The 21632-nt window shown below is 44.1% G+C and overlaps 1 protein-coding gene across 1 annotated transcript in view; it reads left to right on the forward strand.

The window, feature by feature from the left end:
• The window catches only part of ltk (leukocyte receptor tyrosine kinase), a gene marked incomplete at its 5' end in the record, with an annotated part of 48745 nt that overhangs the window by 21421 nt on the left and 5692 nt on the right, over nucleotides 1-21632 (forward strand). The window contains 4 exons of the mRNA XM_080012003.1: nucleotides 4006-4104; nucleotides 11091-11243; nucleotides 12697-12810; nucleotides 16412-16595. Of these exons, the coding sequence (XP_079868129.1) occupies nucleotides 4006-4104; nucleotides 11091-11243; nucleotides 12697-12810; nucleotides 16412-16595 (550 nt within the window). The remainder of the gene's footprint in view (nucleotides 1-4005; nucleotides 4105-11090; nucleotides 11244-12696; nucleotides 12811-16411; nucleotides 16596-21632) is intronic.

A 21632-nucleotide genomic window follows, 5' to 3' on the forward strand; every position in this document is an offset into this window, starting at 1 on the left:
TGAGTTATTCGTGAGATGATGGACAAAGAATTAATTTTGAAAGCTTTTGGGTTTTGAATGTGTTTATTATTATTGTTTATTGGACAGAATCCTTGGAACACTTATTGGAACATTATCCCCTGTACGCTTCCCAAGTTCATTGATCTTGTTCTGTGATCTGGTGTAACGATTGTTAGCTTTGAACTCAATCGAAGATGGCTAGTTTTAATTGCGAGGTGTACATTACATTAAAAAGCAGTGATATGCAAAACTCCTTCTGGTTGTTAATGGCCATTCAACTTTTTCATATAACACAACTGTGAGTGCAACAGTTGTCCTGAGTAATACACAGACAGACAGCATTGAGGCAAATTGTGTCTCGGGGGTTCAGGGTGGTGGTGGCAGCATGAACATAAAGGAAATATCCATAACGAAGTGCAGACCTTACATTGGAATGCATGATGATAGCTGTGTTCTTCAAAGAAAACTGGAGCACTATATGCTCTGGGGTTGGACAAAGTACAAGTACTTAGAGTGGTCTCTGAGTGTCTCTCAGTGACAGTTCAAGACCCAAGCCAACATTTCTTTCAGTGACTGCTAACATTTGCTCAATGGGTTCCAAGCTTGGATCTGGGGTCGGTAAAACAGAATCAAAGTCCAACCACATTCCCTGTGCTAAGGCAAGCGTTCTCGTCCTGCAGATCTGCTGTTGTTTCACAACTAGAAGCGTTTTCGCACCACAGGAACTTTTTCGTAGTTCAAAGAACACTGCAGGAACTAGGAACGATGTTAGTTCTTAAAATGCCATTCTCGGGGGACTTTTTTAGCTCCTACTCCAGGGCAGGGACTAACTGGCACAAGAGGAGCCTTCAGTGACGTAAATACACGGTGATTGATCCATGGTCCCTCGGACTGAGGACAGTCCACCCGTTGAGTCGCATTGCTCTGGGTGTGGACCAGCCCACGTACACTCAGCGGTAAAAAATTAAAAAATATTAACCAATAAAAATAAAAAACAATAAAAATTGTGTTTTTTTATTGTAGATGCATTTATTTTATTTTCCGTCTTGTAAATCTGTAGTAATATGAGCAAAGATTCAGCAACTGGATTGCTTATTTCTCGCCTCAAATTTGTTCTCAGATTTGGTGGACTGATCAGGTGAAATTCATGAAAGATTGCGGAGTTAATTTAACGAAGCCCGGAACTCATGCTGAAACCCAATTGGCTGGCGTCACTTCGGCATTCCTACTGCCAATGCAAATGCAACCAGAAAAAAAAGCCCTTGAAGGTATTTAGTTCTCTGGGGACCTCCCTAGTTTCTATTTCCCCTCAGGGAGTCCCTTGACTGTTCGCAGAAAATCGCCTTAGGTGAATAGGGAGGCAGAATATGCCTCCAGTGCCAAGGTCAGAAATGAAATGAATAAAACAGCAAACTAAGCAGGAACGCAACAGTGCTCTTCTTTGAATTTCAATTCTGTACACCTCAAAATGTGTGTGGAAGAAATTAATTCCTTGTAATATTAGATGCATTTTGCTGTGGAATATGTATTATAGGTCATTCTTATTTTCCTATCAACAAACTAATGATTCTTATGAAGGGTTGATTTTTTTTTATGGAATTACCCTATCGCTATATATGACTGTGTACCCCCATTGATTAAACTCACTGTTTGCAGACGCTTACCATAACCATACCATCAATTTGATTCAGGAATGATCCCTTTATGTCTTTTTTTGTGTGGTTCATTCGCAATAGATGAGAAAGGTACAAACGATAAGAACTGAATCATCTCATCCTGTCCCAGAGATTTTTCCTCCTTCAATGCTTATTTTTGCATTCTTCACTGTAGATGGAGGATGGTGTGAAATCACCGTAATTTCCCTTTTTACTCCCATCCTTGTCTTCCAGAATTATACTGTACATGAAATAAATTACACAAACATTGCGAAATTCTTTGTCAAAAAAGAATTACACCATGACGTTACACAGTAGGCTCTGCCAATTTGGATGGGAGAGCAGTCGGCTTCATTTTACAGGGTTTGCATATTTTCAAAATGTGTGTACTACCTTTGGGCTGAAAATTCTAATTCAATATCGCTGATATTTTGGAAATATCGAATTTGTGGGTTATTTTACAGTTCCTGTAAGCTTTTCTTGGGAATCCTTTTGCTTTGCTCTGTGATCAAAAGTTCAAGAACAGCGGACCACAGGATGTGTCTGCATGTTTTTCAGAAAATATGACAGAAATTCCTTGAGTTGTGTGAGGAGGGTGTGTGGACAGCTAGCAGGACTAAAAACAAAACCTGTCAAAGGGCAGATGAGTTCCCCCATTCTGTTGTGAACGGCCATCTGTACCTGGAGAGGAGATCGGCGCCACCAGGGAAACGGCTGATTGAAACACAATGACGCAACCATGCCGGATCGGTCGAGGCTGGGGCTAACAACGGCTGCCTCCATCAACGAACTTCCTCAGGGTGGGATTGAAAAGTGTGCGACTGGGGAAGACCAACTACTGAGGCTCGCAAAAGATGAAGTAACCATTGGAGTAGTGATTGCTAACACATGCTTCAACCACAATCATATTGATTACATCCTCGTCAACAAAAAATGTGGCAGCATCATGAATGGAAAAAAAAAACGATTGCTTGCGGGTGCTGACATCGGCAGTGATTGCAGTCTTGTCATGATGACCCTGAAACTGAAGAAAAGAAGAACTGAGGACTGAATTTTTTTTTTTGAACTCTCAAAATAACGATCGGAGAAAAGTTTGCACCATTCATGGGAATGACAGATAACTGACCCGTTCACAAATGCTTTGAAGGGAATGGCTCTGGATGTCCCGAGCAACGAAAAGAAAACTTAAACAATCTTGGATGACAGCGCAAATCCTGAGGAACTGTGACAAAAGTAGAGGTCTAAAAGCCAAGATATAATCAGGACGAGGAGAATGACCAGAAGAAGTGAAGAAGACCAGATGTGCGCAAGAAAAAAATAATTGAGAAAGAAAAGAAGACTCCTTACATGTGAAATGTGCCCCGATGCGCACCATCGCGGGCGCCCGCGGCCTGCGCTCTGAGATGCCGAGAAGTGAAGTCGGAAGAAGCCGCGCGGAAACTGAAAAGTGGGAAAGCCGCAGGGTTTGACAACGTACCGGCAGAGTTGATCAAGAGTAGGGGTGGTACCGCTATCAATGTCCTGCATCAGATCTGCAACTCAGTACGGAGGAGTGGGGAGCGGCCGTCGTGGTGTACAAAGTCCTTGATAATCCCTCTGCCAGATAAAGGAAACCTCGATAAAAGTAATAACCGCAGGGCCGTGAGCTTCTTAAGCCACCCAAGCACGGTCTCGTAGAGAATCGTAAATAGCAGGGCGAAGATGAGAGCCAAAGACATCTCATCCAAGGAACAAGCTGGTAAACGGAGGAATCGTGAGCGAGAAATAGAGAGGCCATCAGATGTAAATCCCCACTCAACTTTATCAACTTCAAGATGTGGAGTAGCAACATCTCCCCTTCCCACAAAAATAAAACCCGATGCACTCACTGATTATATCCCTTGCTCTGCATGGATGCGAAAGCTGGACGCACATAGTGCCACCCCCCTGGTTGCTATGGCAGCATTAATCAAGCCAATCATGTATTCTGGGGCAGCTGGCCAAACAACCAGGGGCCTCCTCTCCAGACAGCCCATGCTACAACTACGTATGTCATTTGAATATCAGCGATGATATGATCAGTCTGTTCAGCATTAAAAGACAAGCATTGTGTTGGTCTTCTCCAGCGCTACGCAGTCTTATGGGAAATCGTACGCTGCCAAACGAAAGCCTAATTTTCCTATGAAATTTTGCCAAATCAAGGAAGCTCATTAGCATGTGGCCCAGTCTGGAAGGCCCTACTACAATATAATGAGACGGAAGCACAGTCACTGAGGACAGTGGCTGTGCTTCCTAAAAATAATAGCTCAAACCTACCTCAGAAGTATCCTTGCAAATGAGACATACCATAATTCAAACATGTGAATTTCAGGAGGCGATGCAGCACAGAGCGATGACATCACGGCAGATGGTCAGGATGGAATCTCTTTTGTCCATCCAATGGGAGAGATATTTCTCCAGCCTCTGGCAGGTGAGCCTGCCTGTTTCTTTTATATAATTTTCGATTGTTTCTTCCAAGTATCAGGTATCAAATATAACACAGGTTTGGTTCGCACCCTTTAATGTTTGTTGAACTACATTGACCTCTGGAGTTTTTAACGAAAATATTAATATTGATATCCATTACAGTTGATTATTGTATTGGATCTTTGATTGCTATGCAATTCACTCTATATCGACATGTGTGCATTTTGTTTGCATGTGTTTCTTCTGATGTCCTAAACCTTTCTTGACTACCTGTACACCACTCTTGGCTGTCTTGTTCCTTTCAAATGTACTTAAAATGAAACTTGGCTATGAAGAGAACGTTTGATGCATATGCGTAGCATGTGGAATACATTCCAGTCCCTTTTTTACGACACAAACAAGCCCGTTAGCTACTCATGAAAGAGCTCTATGGTTTTTTTAGTAGGTGTGAAAAGTACTTAACCTTTTATTTATTTATTTATATATTAATTAAAAAAAACAAAAACAAAAAAAAAACCTGTGCTGTCAGCATGCTCAGCATACAACACAGATTATTTGTGCCATTGCCAACCTGCAATGCAACTCTTTATTCATTCTTTAATCATCAAAAACTGCTGCAATAACTGTCCTGTTGACGACCCGTGGGATGACAAGAGCACAGCTTTTTGTTACATACGACCGTCACCAATCCCCCTCTTTGGAGAAGGATCTAACCATATTTTGGTCTGTAAACATCTAATCATCATTCCTACTACAAGAGTGTGGGATCACCACAGGCGAGACAAATAAACATAAGAACCAAACAACAACATGTAATGAAAAAACATATAAACATCAGACGACAACATGTATTGACAAACCATAATTAAGTCCAGGAAAACTGGAGCAACAATTAGATAAGATCAAAGATAAGACAAAAGATAAGATAAGATAAAAATACTTTGGATTTGTGTACTGTTAATCCCCAAAGGAAATTCCAGTGTTGCAGCAGTAATGACATACATGACAAAACACACATAATTTCCAACAGACACAATAAGGTAGGTTGTTTTTGAATGAATTATTATATACAATTACACACATACACATATGCACATACACATGTATACATATATACATATACACACACAAACATATATGCATACACATATATACACATATACATATACATATATACATATAGATACACACATATATACATATATACAGATACACACACACATATATACAGATACACACATATATACACATGTGCATATACATATACATATACAGTACCTCGACTTACGACTGTAATTTATTCTGTAAGAAAAAATTACTAATTGCGGCTACGTTTTGATTGCTGGACAAACAACTTCATTAATCCACTCCCTAAAAATAATGCAAGTGACCCAGGCTTTGGGTTTGGATTCCCAATAAAAGTCAACTTTATTCTTCTGTACCTTGTACTTTTTGAATGTGTGAGGATTTTCGTAATGATAAACCAACAAAGGCTTAATCTTCAGGTCACCACTCGCATTCGCACAAACACAAAGTGTGAGACGGTCTTTCGTGGGCTTATGGCCGGGCATCGTTGACTCTTCGGCAGTGATATAAGTCCTATTTGGAAGCTTTTTCCAGAATAATCCAGTTTCATCGCATGTGAATACCTGCTGAGGGATCAAGCAATTTTCATCGATGAATTCCTCAAATTCCTTAAGGTATTCTTCTGCTGCCGCCTTATCTGAACTGGCTGCCTCTCCGTGAGCAACAACATTGTGAATTCCCGTCCTCTTTATAAACTTGTCAATCCAGCCGCAACTAGCCTTGAACGTCACCTCTTCAGACATGCCGGGAGTTTTTTGCCGTACATCGTTGTACAGTTGCCTTGCCTTTTCACAAAGAATTTCTTCAGTGGAGGATCTCCTACCAACTGCTTTTCAGTCACCCAAGTAAGCAGCAACTTCTCAACTTCATCCAGTAGTTTTGGCCGCAACATCGTCAGGATGCTAACGCCCTTCGCAACATCAGCCTTCTTGAACTCTTCCTTCTTCTTAAGGATGGTTGCGATGGTGGAAGTCGTGCGGCCATATTTATGAGCAAGTTGAGTCATGCGCACACCATGCTCATATTTCTCTATGATTTCCTTCTTGGTTTCAATGGGAGTCATTGCCTTTGTTTTTTCGCATCGTCCTTCTTCTTAGGACTCATCATAAACGGTGAAAATAAACAAAATACACAGCACAAACACAGTTAATATGAAAAAAAAATCGATAAGCCACGAACTACGTGCATACACGATGTAAGTTGCCTGCTGACTGACTGCTGACTGACTGCTGACTGACTGCTGACTGACTGCTGACTGGCCGCCGACGGGCCAACTGCAAATTTCCACGGTTGTATCTTGGAGCAGTCGGTCGCAAGTCGATACAATTTTTCGCGACTATCGCTACTCGTATCTTGGATTAGTCGTAAGTAGATGCAGTCGTAAGTCGAGGTACCACTGTAGAAGAAATACTGGACTATATAAAATAAATAGAATAAAATTGAATTTAACTTAGTGAAAGGTAATGCTAAAAAGTGTAAGTTAAATAGTGAAGTAAAAATGTGCCTTGTGCGTTACCAGTTTCCTCTCCTGGCACAGAGGGGAGTCATTGTAAGTAACTATTGCGGTGGGCAGGAATGACCTCCTGTAACGGTGCTTATTGCAGCGGAGCTGAAGGAGCAGCACGTGACCTCTGACTGTCATAGTTATGGCAGTAAAAGAGGGAGGAAAGGAGAGGGAAGTAACCAGGAGGGTGTTCGGGGATTTGTTCAAAGCAGGTGCTTTGTGGTGTGTCTGTGTACCTGATGTGTCCACCGGTGAGTGTACGGGACTCGTACTAATTGGTTCTAGTGTATGAGAACAGAATAATATCGTAGTGCCTTCAAGCAGCGGAAAAGGCTCGAAGCCACCCCTGAATCCTGCAGCCGGATAGACACCCCACAGCCGCAGAAAAGCTCACCCTGCCCTGCAGCCACAAAAGACCTCCCAGCCCCCAGAGAAGCTGGGAGCCCGCAAAGTAAAAAGGAGCAGAAACCCATCTTAGCTCCCCGTAGCCCCGCCGGGTCGCACCACGCCAGAAACCACCAGGTACAAGCTGCCAGGACCCCAACCCAGCCGGCAAGTCCTGCAAGCATGTCGAACCTGAATCATTCGCACACCTCCTGCCCCGCCTCCCTACCCACATAGATGGCACCCCAGTTTTCAGCAACCAGCCACAGGCGCAGACCCTGACCAGCACCCTGCTGCCTCACATGAACAGAGGCATAGAACAGAAGGCGGCAGACGGCCCCCCACCCGCGGCTCGGTCCCCCAGTGACAAGGGCCCCGCTAACCAAGAGTGCCAGAGAACAGATACCCGGGCAGCCAGGTGCATGACGGGAGTCCACCCCCCACCAAAGGAGACCACATAGGGAGCCCACACCGAGCACAATCGGCCAGGCTCAGGTCCTCACCCAGGTCACAGGACCAGACGGAACATTTAACCAGCCACAGCACAACGGGCAACCCCCCCACCCCCACAGGACACAGAAGGACATGCAAGCCCCATCGCCCTGCCCATGGGGTGACCCCAGCGGCGCAGCGATCGGCCGACCACAGGGCCAAGACCCGACCCCGCAATTCAAAACCCCCCGATCCCTGCCCCAAACCCGCATCCACGCCTCAAACCAACACATGGATGCCAGCTGAAGGCACCCCCCAAGGGCACGGCCCCTCCACCCCCACCCCCAGACCAGCCAGCTCAACCCAGGGACAAAGCAGACTTCTCCTCCTGGCCCCCCTAACACCCTAAAGTGGCTAGGGACTGCCCCATGTCCACATCATCGAGCGCTAGGACATTCCCAGTCGCTCAGCACCAACCCAAACACAGAGCCCTGGTGAGACCCGAAGGACCCCCACATGCCCCAAAACACCATCACATCGCCTCGACTTAGGAAGACTCAAGTATTAATGGATGGAGTTATGTCAGTGATAAAAGTAGCCCATATTTCATTCAATTAATCAACCTTGTTTTTGGATATTGCCAATTGTTTTTCCATTGAGTTGTTTTCTATTAATAAATGTAACCATTGGAATGTGGTGAGATTATCTCTGTTTTTCCAACTGAGTACTATTATTTCTTGACAATTGTTAAGGCGATAAAAATGGGTTGATGGTGTTTGAGTGGTGGATCAACTGAGAAGAGGTCAGTGAGGAGACATGGACGGGGAAACTGGAAAGCTGTGACCCAAAAGAGTCGATAGTTTCTTGGTGAAAAGTACGTCATCTTCTTACATCTTCAACATTAGCACGCTGAGGGGCGAATTCACAAAAGGCTTTCGCAGCCACTAAACCTGTGCAAATAAGACAAAAATAAATACAAATAAAAATAAATAAATAAATAAATAAAGCACTCATGCCCCCCGGCGCCCCCCCCCCCTTGTGCGGGGCATGGGTGGGGGGGTCTGTCACCGTGGGGCCGTGATTCGGGCCCGCGGTCCGTGCCTGCGGCTGCGTCTTGTGCCTGCGCCCGGGGGTTGGTTCTATGTGTGCACCCCTAGGGCGCAGGGCCTCCTCGTGCTCCCTGGGACTCGGTCATGCTCCTCGATCTCCTGCAGCCAGGAGTTATCCGCGGGGCCGTGGAGTTCGGGGGGCTTCGGGGCCCCTTGTGCTGCCTCGAGGCGCCGCAACATAATACAGACCCTCTACACCAGTACCAATGGGGCTAGGTCATGTACACTCACCGGTGGACATCTTACACACACCCACTCACGCACGCACACATGCACACACGCACCCCTGCTTGGAGTGCACCCCAGCAACCAGGGGTGCTTTCCTCTCCTTTCCTCCCTTATTTACTGCTATAACTTTGACAGGAAGAGGCCAGGGGACCAGTTGTAGTTCCAGTTTTCCTGGACCTAATTCAGTTATTCAATACATGTTGTCATCCAATGTTCATGTTTTACTTGTAAATGTTGTTTGTTTCTATGTTTATTTGTCTCACCGTGGTGATTCTCCCCCTCTTGGAGTAGTGATCAGTTGTTTATAGATCCAAACATGATGAATAGTTCTCCAAAGAGGGGGGTTGGTGGTGGCTCTCCATAACCAAAACTGTGCTCTTGTCATTCTACAGGTCGTCCACAGGACAGAGTTATTGCAGCAGTTCTTGATGATTTAAGAATTAATAAAGAGTTGCATTGCAGGTTGAGAACTTGAACTCCTCTTGCAGACTAACTCTGTCCTGGATGCAAATGGCACAAATACTCCGTGTTGTATGCCCAGCATGCTGACAGCACAGTTTAAAAAAAATTTTAAATTAAAAAAATTTAAAATAAATTATGTAATTCTCAAAGCACTGGAAAAGATGGAAATGCACATATAACTGCGCTGCCAAGCAAATAGTGTCTCCGTGCTCCAGTGCTATTTGCACATACTTAAATTGGGTAAATGTTCATACATTTGGCGCAAAATTGGCATTTGATCCATTTGAGCAATTGCAAATGAGCCTCATTGCTCAAACACCAGCACTTATAGCCACACACAGTTCAAGTACAATAATTTGCATCTTCAGATAGTTGGTGGTAATTGAAGTGCATTTATAAGAGGTGTCCCGTTTGAGAAGCTTGTGAGGCATTGTTTTTTCTTTTTTCTTTTGTCCTCCACTTCATATCCGGATGTCCCCTCCGAGAGAGGCGTGCCCCCCCCCCACACACACACACACACACGTACCCAAAATCTCCATTACACATTTAGGCTTTTCCCATTCCCCGGGGAACTGCCATTGTCCTGCCTACTGTGTTCTTGGTGCAAAGCCACCATTTATACTTTGCCACATGGATAATTGCAATCAGACGCAAAAACAAGGGCAAATTGCACTCAGCTGCAAAACTTTATAGGCGTGTTTGCACTGTGATATAATTAGCACAATATCTTTCGTGAATCGTACCCTGAGACGGGGCAGATGACGGTTGCAATTGATATGCAATTCATGGTGCTATCAGCAGCCGCAATCCATGCTTTGTGAATTTGAGTCTTTTTGCTGTCCTAATTAAAAACATACGCACAAACATACGCATGTACACATACTATCGCAAATGTCTATAAAATAATCTTGCAAAAGTATGAAACCTGTTAATTTCTTGATTTTGGAGTAAAAGGTGAGCTTTGTTCTTCTAAAGCGAGCTGCCACCTTTTTAAGGCGGATCACTGTGAACATCACATCCTGCGCTCAGGCACTGTGTTCTCCAAGTAATTGATCTAATGAAGGCTTTAGAAGGTTCCTCTTGTTCTTTCTCTTTATTTCTCTCTCCCTCTGTCATCTATCTATCTATCTATCTATCTATCTATCTATCTATCTATCTGTTTATCTGTCTGTCTGTCTGTCTGTCTGTCTGTCTGTCAAAAAATCTATCAACTGGAGAAATTCATTTACTGTAGATATGGATGTAACTTCCAGTTGCAGAGCATTACATCCTCTTGGCAACACTGTGTCTTCCACTCTTGAAGTGAAACAAGGGTAAACACAGGCCTCTTTAGTCTGCAAGCCATTGTTGTCTATAGCAGCATGTTGAGCCAATAGAGCCAGACCTGACCTAGAAAGAATACAATATTGATTTAATGGCATAAGATTTATGACAATTGGGTTGGACGCCAGCAGTTTGTCTTGTTATTGAACATTTTTCCATCCATGTTGCTCATAAAACGTTCTGGGAAGCAAGTTCTCTCGCAGATACTGTTTCAATGCTGTCCTAAAAAGGTGAATGCAAAACATATTGCTCCTCAAGTATTATTTAGATAGACGTATTCCTTCTTCTCATGTATTACTACTGTAGAGGAGATTAGTGCCAAGGCATGGATATGATGTATGGGGACACAATGTGATGAAAGTTATGTCAAATGAAGATGAATTAGTGGCATTTTTATTCTGGAAAATACTCCTCTAAATATATTTTGTGTGTGTGTGTGTGCGTGCGTGCTTTCCGCCCTAGCCATGGAGAGTCACGGTGAGTGTGAGATCAAGGTGCAGCTGAACTGCAGCCACTGTCAGACCCAGAGCTGCACTCGGGACGAGGACACTCACCTCATCCTGTGTCTCTGCCACAACGAGGAAGTGCTGGCCAGCGACAACGTTACCTGTACAGGTAACCATACAAACACATTTGCAGGCCTTGGAAGGTCCTTCTGCGGAGCTGTCTGTCTTTAAAGTCCCAGTGAAATTGCATTAGGACCAGTAGGACCAGTGTTGGAAGTAAGGTAATCATATTAAATTTGTCTGTAACGAGTAATGTAACGCGTTCCTGTTCCCTAATCCAGAAATCACATTACAGTAACTAATCAAACATTTACGCCGTTACTCGCACTTACCTCACACTATCGGTGAAATAAGACAAAGTTTGCCTCAACAGTCTCTTTACTGGCTAACCAAACGGAGTGATGAAAAACGCTGGTGTCGTCAAACCAAAGCAATCTCAATCATGGTTTCAGTACTTAATTCCCCAAAACACTTAGAACATAAACAGACACAATTGCTGGCAATTTATCAACACATAACAATCATGCATAACACTTTTAAAACGTACACTTAACAACAAAACTTAACATAAATCTGAAAGTCTGAACACCGTGGGTACTGGGAAACAGGAAGGCACAATGTTAACTGTGCTCGTTGATTGCTCTAATGAGCAACAGGCGTACAGCCACCCTGGGCCCAATTTCCTAGACCCAAGACCCAAGGTGTGGCTGTTCAAACCACACCACCCCCACCCCACAGTGTAATACATTACCTTTTTTGAGCAACGACCCCCACACTGATTCAAACTAAATTTTAATTTCTGCGTGGCATATTAATCTTCTAAATTATTCAGTAGCTGGGAGTCACATTTTCATGTTTTTTTAGTTTTCTTTGTGACTCGGTAACTGCAGCCAGGCACACACGCGTTGATTCTTGAGTTTCAATTCAGAAACGCAGGACTATGACTCACACTTTGCAGTTCTCTGCCTCAAGAAATAATTTTGACATTTTGATTAAGTGATTGCTGGGAGAATTCCATTCACAAGTCGGCGCCAGCCAATTCCTCTGATTGTAATTCACCGTTCACCTTTGTGCTCCCTCGCTCACCCAAGTGTTGTACCAAGTGAATCAAACAAACAAAGAGTCTGTGTAACAAATCTATTTTTCTGAGTCACTCGGCAAGAACCCAGTCTCAAGAAAAGGGCCAAACCCGACTCTACACTACAACAGATTCTGAATAACAACTGAAATTAATCGCTGTGTCCTTTTTCCTATTCTCCCGTATCCTGGTCTCCCTCTCTCGCGTGCGAAGTCTGGGCCACAAAGGGAGCTGTCCTTATAGTGAACAGCTGTCTCAAACCTGGTGAAGAAATCAACAGATCCCTGCGTACCTAGTTATCTCTGAAGAGAGACGTCTATACTCTTGCTGACCCGTGATTTGTCTCTGGTCTTTGTTGTTTTTTTTGGTTCCTTCGTAATCAAGTTTCTGCTGCTGTGACACGACTTACTGAAAATAAAGAAACCTTAAAAGTCAAAGGCTCTCTCTCTCTCTCTCTCTCTCTCTCTCTCTCTCTCTCTCCCAGCAGCCCCCCAGGCCCCGGCTCCGGCGGGCCAGCTCTCGCTGTCCCTGGTCATGGCTGTGGTGGCCTCCACCGTGGTGACGGGCGTGGTCCTGACGTGCGCCAGCCTCACGCTAAGTAAGAGGGTGTTCCAGCTCTGTGTGCGGTCTGTGCCGTCCACCTTCCACCGAATATGACCTCAGCTCAACGGGAACTTGTTTCATCGGGGCTCAATTTGAGCTCCCTCCACAGGTTGTGAATGAGACAATTAAGAGCAACCGTGGGACGGGGGTGTTGCTCTGAGCTTGACGACGGTGACAACATTTAGTCAGCGCAATATAGCGCCCGATTTACTGCAAGCAGGCAATGTTCTAGTACCAGAGGTAATTTTGTTTTTCGTAAAAAAAAAAAAAAAATCGACATCCGAGCAGAGATTTCTTTTTTTTTTTCATGACAAAAGGTTTGACATATTGTGGAATGGCAGAGAAAAAGATAATAATAGAGATAGTAATTATTGTAATGTTTCTATGGCATATCCCTAACATTGGGAGCTTGTTGCATTAGCAGTGTTGTATTGCTCGCGATAAGATAAAACAGAAATATTGCAGCAGTGAACAAACATATAAAAAGTATGCACAAAGGATGTATAAATGTTATAGAGAATCATAGATTATAGTTAAATGTTGGACTGTACAACCATTGCTTTTTCACAAAAAATATCTTTTAAAGAAGTGAGACGCATAATATAGAAGTGAAGAGCTGATCTATAGAAAAATAAGAATCACCATAAAAAATATGGAAGATGGGCGTTTCCTGTGTTTAGCCGACAAACTTCTGTTTATTTGAGCCTGTTGCAAAATTGTCTTTCTAAACCATGTCATTGTCTTTGTTTCCTGTGATACAGGGAGAAAGAAACAATGAAATAGATAATGTTGGACATCTAAATATTGCACATATGAATCGATTCAGCTTGTTTCATGGTCAGAACCTTTAAATACATGAGAGTCGGCTGTTCTCATATAAATAATATTTAGTCATCCCTCCCACCCTCATGCTCTATCATTTATAAATTACTGAAAAAAAGAAGGCAAAAAAGCTAAACTACTTATTCTTACACAGACTAAGCATAATTAAAAATGGAGTATTTAGGGAATTAACTGCTAACCCTGTACAGTGCTTTTATTTAAATTGTGTACAGGGAAAGGAAGACAATTAAGGGATAATAGGGGAGCATAATTGAATTATGATCATATTATAACTGATATGATAATTTTATGAATGTTATGGATCTAACTTAGCCTAAATAAGCTAAAAAAAAAAAGATTAATATTAATAATAATTAATATAAAAGCTGCTACATATTATTTAACATTCACTTATATGCTAAGCATATCCTATTGATGGCCTTATTAATCACAGACACTGTGTTCAAGACTAGGTGTGTTTTTAAGCAATATAGGACAGTGAGGGATTATCCAGCTAATGTTACTTTTTGCACCGCTGTCACCTTTTTGACACTCATCTGCTGCAAATAAGGGTTTCCTTGAATTTCACTGGATTCTCTTATCCTCCGCCCCTTTATGATTAAAGGGTTTAAGCACTGCCCCCACCCCCCCACCCCAGTCTGCACCACTTCCCCTCCGTGGCTTCTCTCCCTGCGGTTTGAAGGTGTTGAATATTAAGTGGGGTTCACTTCTCCCACAGCCTCGGTGAACTTATGGAGGCTGAACTTATCATTAATCTAAATGGCACCGCTTTGGTTAAAAAATATGGATTTGCCTATATTTTCAACTTTCTTTGCATGTTATCCTGGTAGAAAATCTGACGTGCAGAAATTGATCAATATACTAATCATGTTATAGACCTCCACTTAACAGCTTATAAGAGCAGCATTGATTATAATTAATGTGTTTTCTTTTGTCAGACATGCAGTAGTTCACTGTATAGCATCTGAACCTATATGAAATAGACTTATTTCAATGTATAATGTATATTGCAGCAATAAGACTCCTTCACAACTTCAGCAGCAGTGGAATAGACCAAATCATGATGATTTTATTTTTGTGCTAGTGTGTATATTGTGTTGAGTGACAATGTATACAGTCTGAACTGACAAAAAATAGATTATTATGATGAGTGTTCTCCTGATGGTGTTTGAGGTGGTTGTGTCTTGTCTCTGTGTGTGTGTGTGTGTGTGTGTGTGTGTGTGTGTGTGTGTGTGTGTGTGTGTGTGTGTGTGTGTGTGTGTGTGTGTGTGTGTGTGTGTGTGTGTGTGTGTGTGTGTGTGTGTGTGCGCGCGCGCGCGCGCGCATCGCGTGCATGCGTGTGTGTGGGCTATTGCGGGGGTTGCCTGTCACTGTCTAACATTGAAACAAGCAAGACGGGTTGTCAAAGAGGATAAGCAAGTTAATTCTCACCCTAAGTGCTGCTCGTGGGAATCAGAGATATCACGAGAGGCTTGTGACAAAGGTGGAAATCTGTAAGAAGTACTCCTGAAAATCGTAGTTTACGATGCTACGATGATAGTTGACGATGCTTTCTTCATCACTCGATAACTGATTGAACGAAATTGGACCGGGCTGTAGGGTCAGGTGCGACCATAATTGTCTTCCTTACCAAATGAGAATTATCTGTTTTGTTTTGGCAATTTGAACTGAATCTTTTGCCGACCAACCCAGCCTGACCTGTGCACCAACTGTATCCATTGTAACTTTTGTGTTCACAAAAATACAAAAAAAAGTGCTTCTTAAAACTGAGTAGAGAATTTATTTATTTATTTATTTTCTCCTTAAATGATGCCGAAGTTGTTGTGTCGATCCACAGCTAGGCTCGCTGGTAGACATGACGCGCAAGGGAAAGTGTGCGTGCAGCCCAAACACACACGCTCAGGATTAACGAAACACAAGGGTTCTGTTTGTTCACAGCTGGTGTATCCTGTGACATGCTTACATGTCCCTTCCCATTATCTCTCATGTCATGTGACCTCTTTTGGCCGACCATTACCTCACAGTACGAAGCTGTCGATCCCCGGTCCTGATTTATACTTGTCACTTCACCGGAAAACATGCTGTAACATGACCACGCACGGACAAACCAACACTGACGCACGCACGCGCGCACACACACACACACACATATGCAGCTCCCCTTCTGCCTCAGTCCACTGGTTAATGGTGTTTCTTCACCCTAGTTCTCCCCCATGCAGGGAGGTAGTCTGGTCCCCCGGGTGCCCCCCTCCCCCTCCACCCCCATCTCCTCCTTCTCCTCTTTTGCCCCCCACCCCCACCCCCACCCTAATTCCTTTCCCCCCCTAGTCCTTCTCCAACACCTCCTCCTCCTCACCCCGCAAACACCCCCAGCCCCCACCGTCTGCACCAGGCCATGGCTCGGCGGTCCCTCTTACCTGCACGCAGCGCCCCCTCCCTGGCAGACTACCAACCTGCATCGGGGACATGGGCGGCCTCAGCGGAGGGTGAGTCCAAACTCACAGGGACAGACAGACCTAGGGAGCGTTAACCGAAGAGGGGACGGCGGTTGCTATGTATCCCATAAGGCTTTGCATTTGTGCGCAGAAGCACTTCTCAGACATGAGAATCACAGAATCACAGTGAGAATGAATGTGGATCACTCACATTTATGACCGGTCCTGTATTGTTCATTTTTACTTGTTTTTGTCTTCTCTCTCTCTCTCTCTCTCTCTGTCTCTCTCTCTCTGTCATTTGGGCTCCACACCCTTTAGTTTATCACCGTAAGAAGAACCATCTCCATGCAGTGCGGGTGCGTCTGCAGAGCCCGGAGTACAAGCTGAGCAAGATCCGCTCCTCCACCATCATGACTGACTACAACCCCAACTACTGCTTTGCGGGGAAGGCCTCGCTCAGCGAACTGAAGGAAGTGCCTCGCAAGAACATCACACTCCTCAGGTACGGTGCAATAAAGTGGCAAGTGTTGTCAATACTTTTGAAGAAAAAATTGAATGTCTAGCTATGTTTGTCTAGCTATTACATTCTTTGCATTTAATATACTAGTGACAATATTTAAATGCAAATCCACAATAAGGCAATAAACATTAACAAGAACAACCTTTGTTGATTCAAAAAGGGTTAGTCAGTGTTTGTGTAGCTTCCCTTAGAAGGCAAAGATTTGGCAATTTTCTGTGTTAGACTGCTGTGTACTGTAATTTTTGTTTGTACTCCTGTGGTTAAATGCTTCCCAGTTTCCTGCAATCTTTTTTTTTTTTTTTTTACTTTTGCTGTTTTTTCTTTTTATTTTCCCTATCCAAATTATCCCACACTGGTTCAGTTATGTTAAGGTCAGGGCTCCGAGGTGGCCAGTATAATACTGAAAGTTGACCATCTGCAGACTTCCGCTCCAACTAGGTCTTAATTCTCATCATCATCATCATCATCCTTATGCAGAGATATTACAACTGTGTTTATTAACTGTTCTCCCGAAGGCACAGTGTGAATCAAATCTGTGCATATTTCTCAGCGTTCCCAATTCCGTAGATTTTCACCAGATCTCCAAGGCCGTTGGCTGAAGCGCAACCATAGGCCATGACACTGTTCTTCACACAAGGCCGCAGACCGGCATTGATATATGTCTAGCCAACAAAGTTCTAGTGTGTCTCCTTCTGGCATACTGGCTGCTTTGTAAACTAGAAATGTCAAATTCGGACTTCTCATTCCATACGGCTGAAGTCCTGCTTATGAACTGCAATCTCCTCTGCTTGTTACAGCAATGGTTTCTTGACTGCAACGTAACTTACAAGGCCACTTCTTGGGGATTTCACATAGAATGTGGTGTGTGCTACACTCTAAACTCTATTGTTGTGTTCGGCATCGCGTCTTGTGGCCAAGGTTTGACTTGGTTGAACTTTGGACGCTATGAAGAAATCCCCGCTGGGCCAATAGGAACAAGAGGTGAAGCAAACAGCAGGTTTCTGTGCAATATGGAGCGGAAACCGTTTTTTAGCGGTGTATGGATTCCCCATGCTCTACAACCCTTCCTCACGGTTTTATCGGGACCTTGAAAGGAATGAACTTCATGGAAACAGGTTTCCTCCTAGTGGGTAGACAATATATGACAAATGGCCAATAAATTTTACCTACAAGATATGATCATGACTACTCCCTGGTTCACTATGTCATTAGTCATGTTTTGCTATAGCAATATTATAATATTTCACACCACAACAAAAAGATTAATTTGTTTATTTACAGAAGATGAGAAGAAAAAAATATGGAATGATGATATTGAATATATAATGATGGTGATAATAGTGATGATGATGATGAGGAGGAGTTGATGAACGAGTAGCTTTGATGTGCTCATTAGAGGAATGATGAATGGTGAGCTTGGTGAAAGATGGAACACCCGGAGTCTTGACTTGGGATGGGAAGAAGTCTTCAGGGCATCAGGCCTCAGCCATGCCTTCAGATCCCCCTGGCGGTTCCTGTGAAATGGAGAAAGGAGAAAGAGAGCGAGAGAAGTTGAGCTGGGGAGGTGGTGAGGTGCAAAAAAGCAGAACAATCGAATGACAGGGGGATTCGACAGATATACTGTATACATAGATTTAAAATGTTGATTGGTAGTAGGTGTGGTTGGGGTGAGGTCTCCTCTCCTGAACCTCAGGTAAATCTAACCACATCTCATGAGTTTGACATTTAGAGGACGCTTTTATCCAAAGCGACTTACATTTATTCAAACACTAATGGACGCAGCCATCGGGAGCAATTAGGGGTTAAGTGTCTTGCTCAAGGACACTACAGCATGCTAACAGGAGGAGCCTGGGATCGAACCAGCAACCTTGAGATTACTAGACGACCAGCTCTACCTCCCTACGCAATATATTCCAACGAATATATTGAGTCGTTTATTTACTGAAGATGAGAAGCAAAAATATGGAATGAATATAATGAAGTGATGTGAAAATGGTGATGATGATGATAATGATGATGATGATGATGGTGATGAGGAGGAGGAGGAGATGATGAATGAGTTGGTTCGACGTGCTGATTAGAGGAATGATGAATGGCGAGTGTGGTAGTTCCGCCGGCCACATGCCTTCCAAGTGGCGTTTTTAGGGCCCTCCAGCATAGAGACACAGACGACAATGGGTTGTAGACATCAGTTTATTGTAGAGAGGAGGCTAGGTGGAATTAGCCAGAAGCAGATGGAACATGTTATGACAGGCCTCCTATCCTGAGTGTGTGTGTGGATGGGGGTTTTAATCTGCTGCTCATTAGCCCAACCATTGAGCAACTGGTATGCAGTCACCCTGACCCAATCATCTAGATCCAGGTCAAGTGTGTCAAGTCTGCTCAGACCATCCCATCCACACATCACACCACAGCGAGCTTGGTGAAAGATGGAACACCAGGAGTCTTGAGGGAAGGAGTCTTCCTTCCTTCCATAACAGCTGAGAACCGCATGGGCTTGTTGGAGATCCTGGAGGTTGGTGCGGATGTAGCTATGGAAAGCTTAAGAGGACCAGTGTCCTAGGAACTGGATGGTGTGATCTGACAGACCCTGGTGGGAAGCAGATGAAGTGGCACCGATGCGAAGAGAGTGGCCGGAGTACAGTTTGGGTGAAATTGCAGTCTTGATTAGAACATCTCTGAGTGACGACGAGTGGCGATGCTCTCTGTTTTGTTTGTGAAGAGGGGGTCGGTGAGTGAAAAATTGAGGGAATGTCTGTAATGAATGAAATTTCAGAGGGGTAGAAAAGGGTCGAGGTCGGAGTCGAGACGGAACAAGAATATGGAAGTGGTGTGGCCGGTCTGGTTGGTTTTGCTATGCTTAAGTGTGAAAAAGAGGGAGTCGTGAGTGTGGACGGCAATGTCCGAAAGGCTGGGGTGATGACCAGGGTCGTAAGAGGAGGAGGGTGAGGTGAACTCAGCGCATTGGAGGACAGCGAAGAAAGCCAAGGGAAACATGGATTCCAAGGTCTTGTCTATGTGGGGTGTGAGGTAGCCGGAACGGAGGGTAAGTATACAATGCGTCTGGAAGGAAGTTGCGATTCCTGATGTTTGAGCCCTTTGAGGAGCATGGGCATGTGGACATGGTTTATTGCGCAGCAATAATTTCATTTAGAAGTTAATGCCGCAGGGGTATACTTGAATGGTGGAAGTGGGAATAGCGAGGTAAGAATGAGCATGTGTAATGAAGCTAGAGATTGTGAGGGGATCAAGAGAGGGGAAGGGTATCAGGTAGGTGGTGTGTAACATCTTGAAGCAATTCCAGGCTGTCATGTATGATGAGAGGGTTCGAGGAGCGAGGGTGCTGGTGATGAAGTGTTGAGATGCGGTCACGAGGGGGAGTAGCTGGGGAGCCGGTTGAAGATTGTGGCAGAAAATGGAGGGATTAGAGTGAGGTAAAACATGAAACTAGAAACAGAGTCAGCGATGGAATTATGAAAGTTGGGAAAGTGAGCTGCACGTAAGATGAAGTTTTGTATGAAGTGAGGCAGCACATGAATTGTTTGTCAAGGGAACAGGAATGTCCTTTGTTCATTTCTGAACCGGTATGGATAAGGATGGTTTTACCCAACCATTCGTGACCCCACAGCCATGCTACAATAACTATGGGGAAGAGCTCATGAAGAGCGGATGAAAGAGTTATGGTGTTGTGGTCAAAGGCAGAGAATTCCTAAGGCCACTCAGATGAAAACCATTTACCGCCGTAGTACCCTCCGAAGCCTACTGATCGGGCATCCTCTGTGTACAGCTGAATGTCTTCAAGTTGAGTGATGGTGTCTTTGTAAAAGAGGGTGATGCCGTTCCAGTCTGCATCGTCTAGGTTGATTGAGTGATAGATGGAGGGAACGAGGCTAAGGCGAGGATGTTGGAGATGAAGGATCATCCCTGGGGAATGACGCGGACGGCGTAGTTCAAGTGACCCAGTACTGAAAGGAGTTTACGTTTCGTGGAACAAGAAATTTCAAGATAATTGGAAAGTAACAGATGGGATCCGGTGTAATTTCTCTTTTGGCGAGGAACCTTGGAAAGAGTTTGAATCGAGTCTGATGCCGAGGAACTCTATAGAGGTGGAGGGTCCTTCTCTTTTCTCCAATGTGAGGGGTACTCGTAGCTCATTGAAGACCGAAAAGATTTTGGCGATGCCATGAGATTATGATGAGGAGATTATGATGGTGCCATGACTAGGAACTTGTCTTGGAGATAAACGAGGTATGGGAGTTTCTGCATCACAATGCTTCAGAGAGTGAGTCGAAGACTTTTGGGCTGCTCCTACAACCAAAAGCGAGGCGACGGCAAAGTAGTAGTTGCCTCTCCAAAGGACCCCAAAAGAAACACCAAAAGTCACCGCACCCGGCTAGACGATGAGTGACTGGGTTGACTGTGGAGTACTGCATGGAAAACTCTCGGCTGGGAATGAAACTGTTAATGCTCGGAATTTTGTGCCGTGTGGAGATGAGCGGTTGATGATGAGCCATTTCTTACTGGTGTATTTTCTGGTGGCGATCCCGATGCGGCTGATGCGTGGGAGTGGGATGGGAGGCTGTTGGAAGGCGCCGATCATAAAACCCTCCTTAACTTCCTTTTTCCAGCAGTCGACGACTGCGGGCTCGCTGGTGGCTGACTGAAAGTTGGGGTGGGTGTGGGAAGTGGATGGAATGACTTTTAACTCGGTTGGAAGCCATAGGTGAAGCCTAGGATGAGAAATGTGACCAATGCGGTGTCTGGGTGGTGCTGACGAGCGTTGGCCAGTGCTCGTATGTTGATGGACTCTGGACAAGCACTTAGCTGGATTCCCTTCCATTCCTAATGGAGGTGACCTTGAAAGACAGACTGAAATTAAAAAGGTTGTAATTTCAGTCCAACAATAAGTTGTATATAGTTTAATATGACATAATGCCATATGACACAATATTAATTGTAGGCCATATCGCCCAGTAATAAATAGAGGATCTACTTAGTGGATGGAAATATAAAATTTGC

The sequence above is a fragment of the Zeus faber genome (genome assembly GCF_960531495.2).
Source record: "Zeus faber genome assembly, chromosome: 13".
Lineage (NCBI taxonomy): Eukaryota > Metazoa > Chordata > Actinopteri > Zeiformes > Zeidae > Zeus > Zeus faber.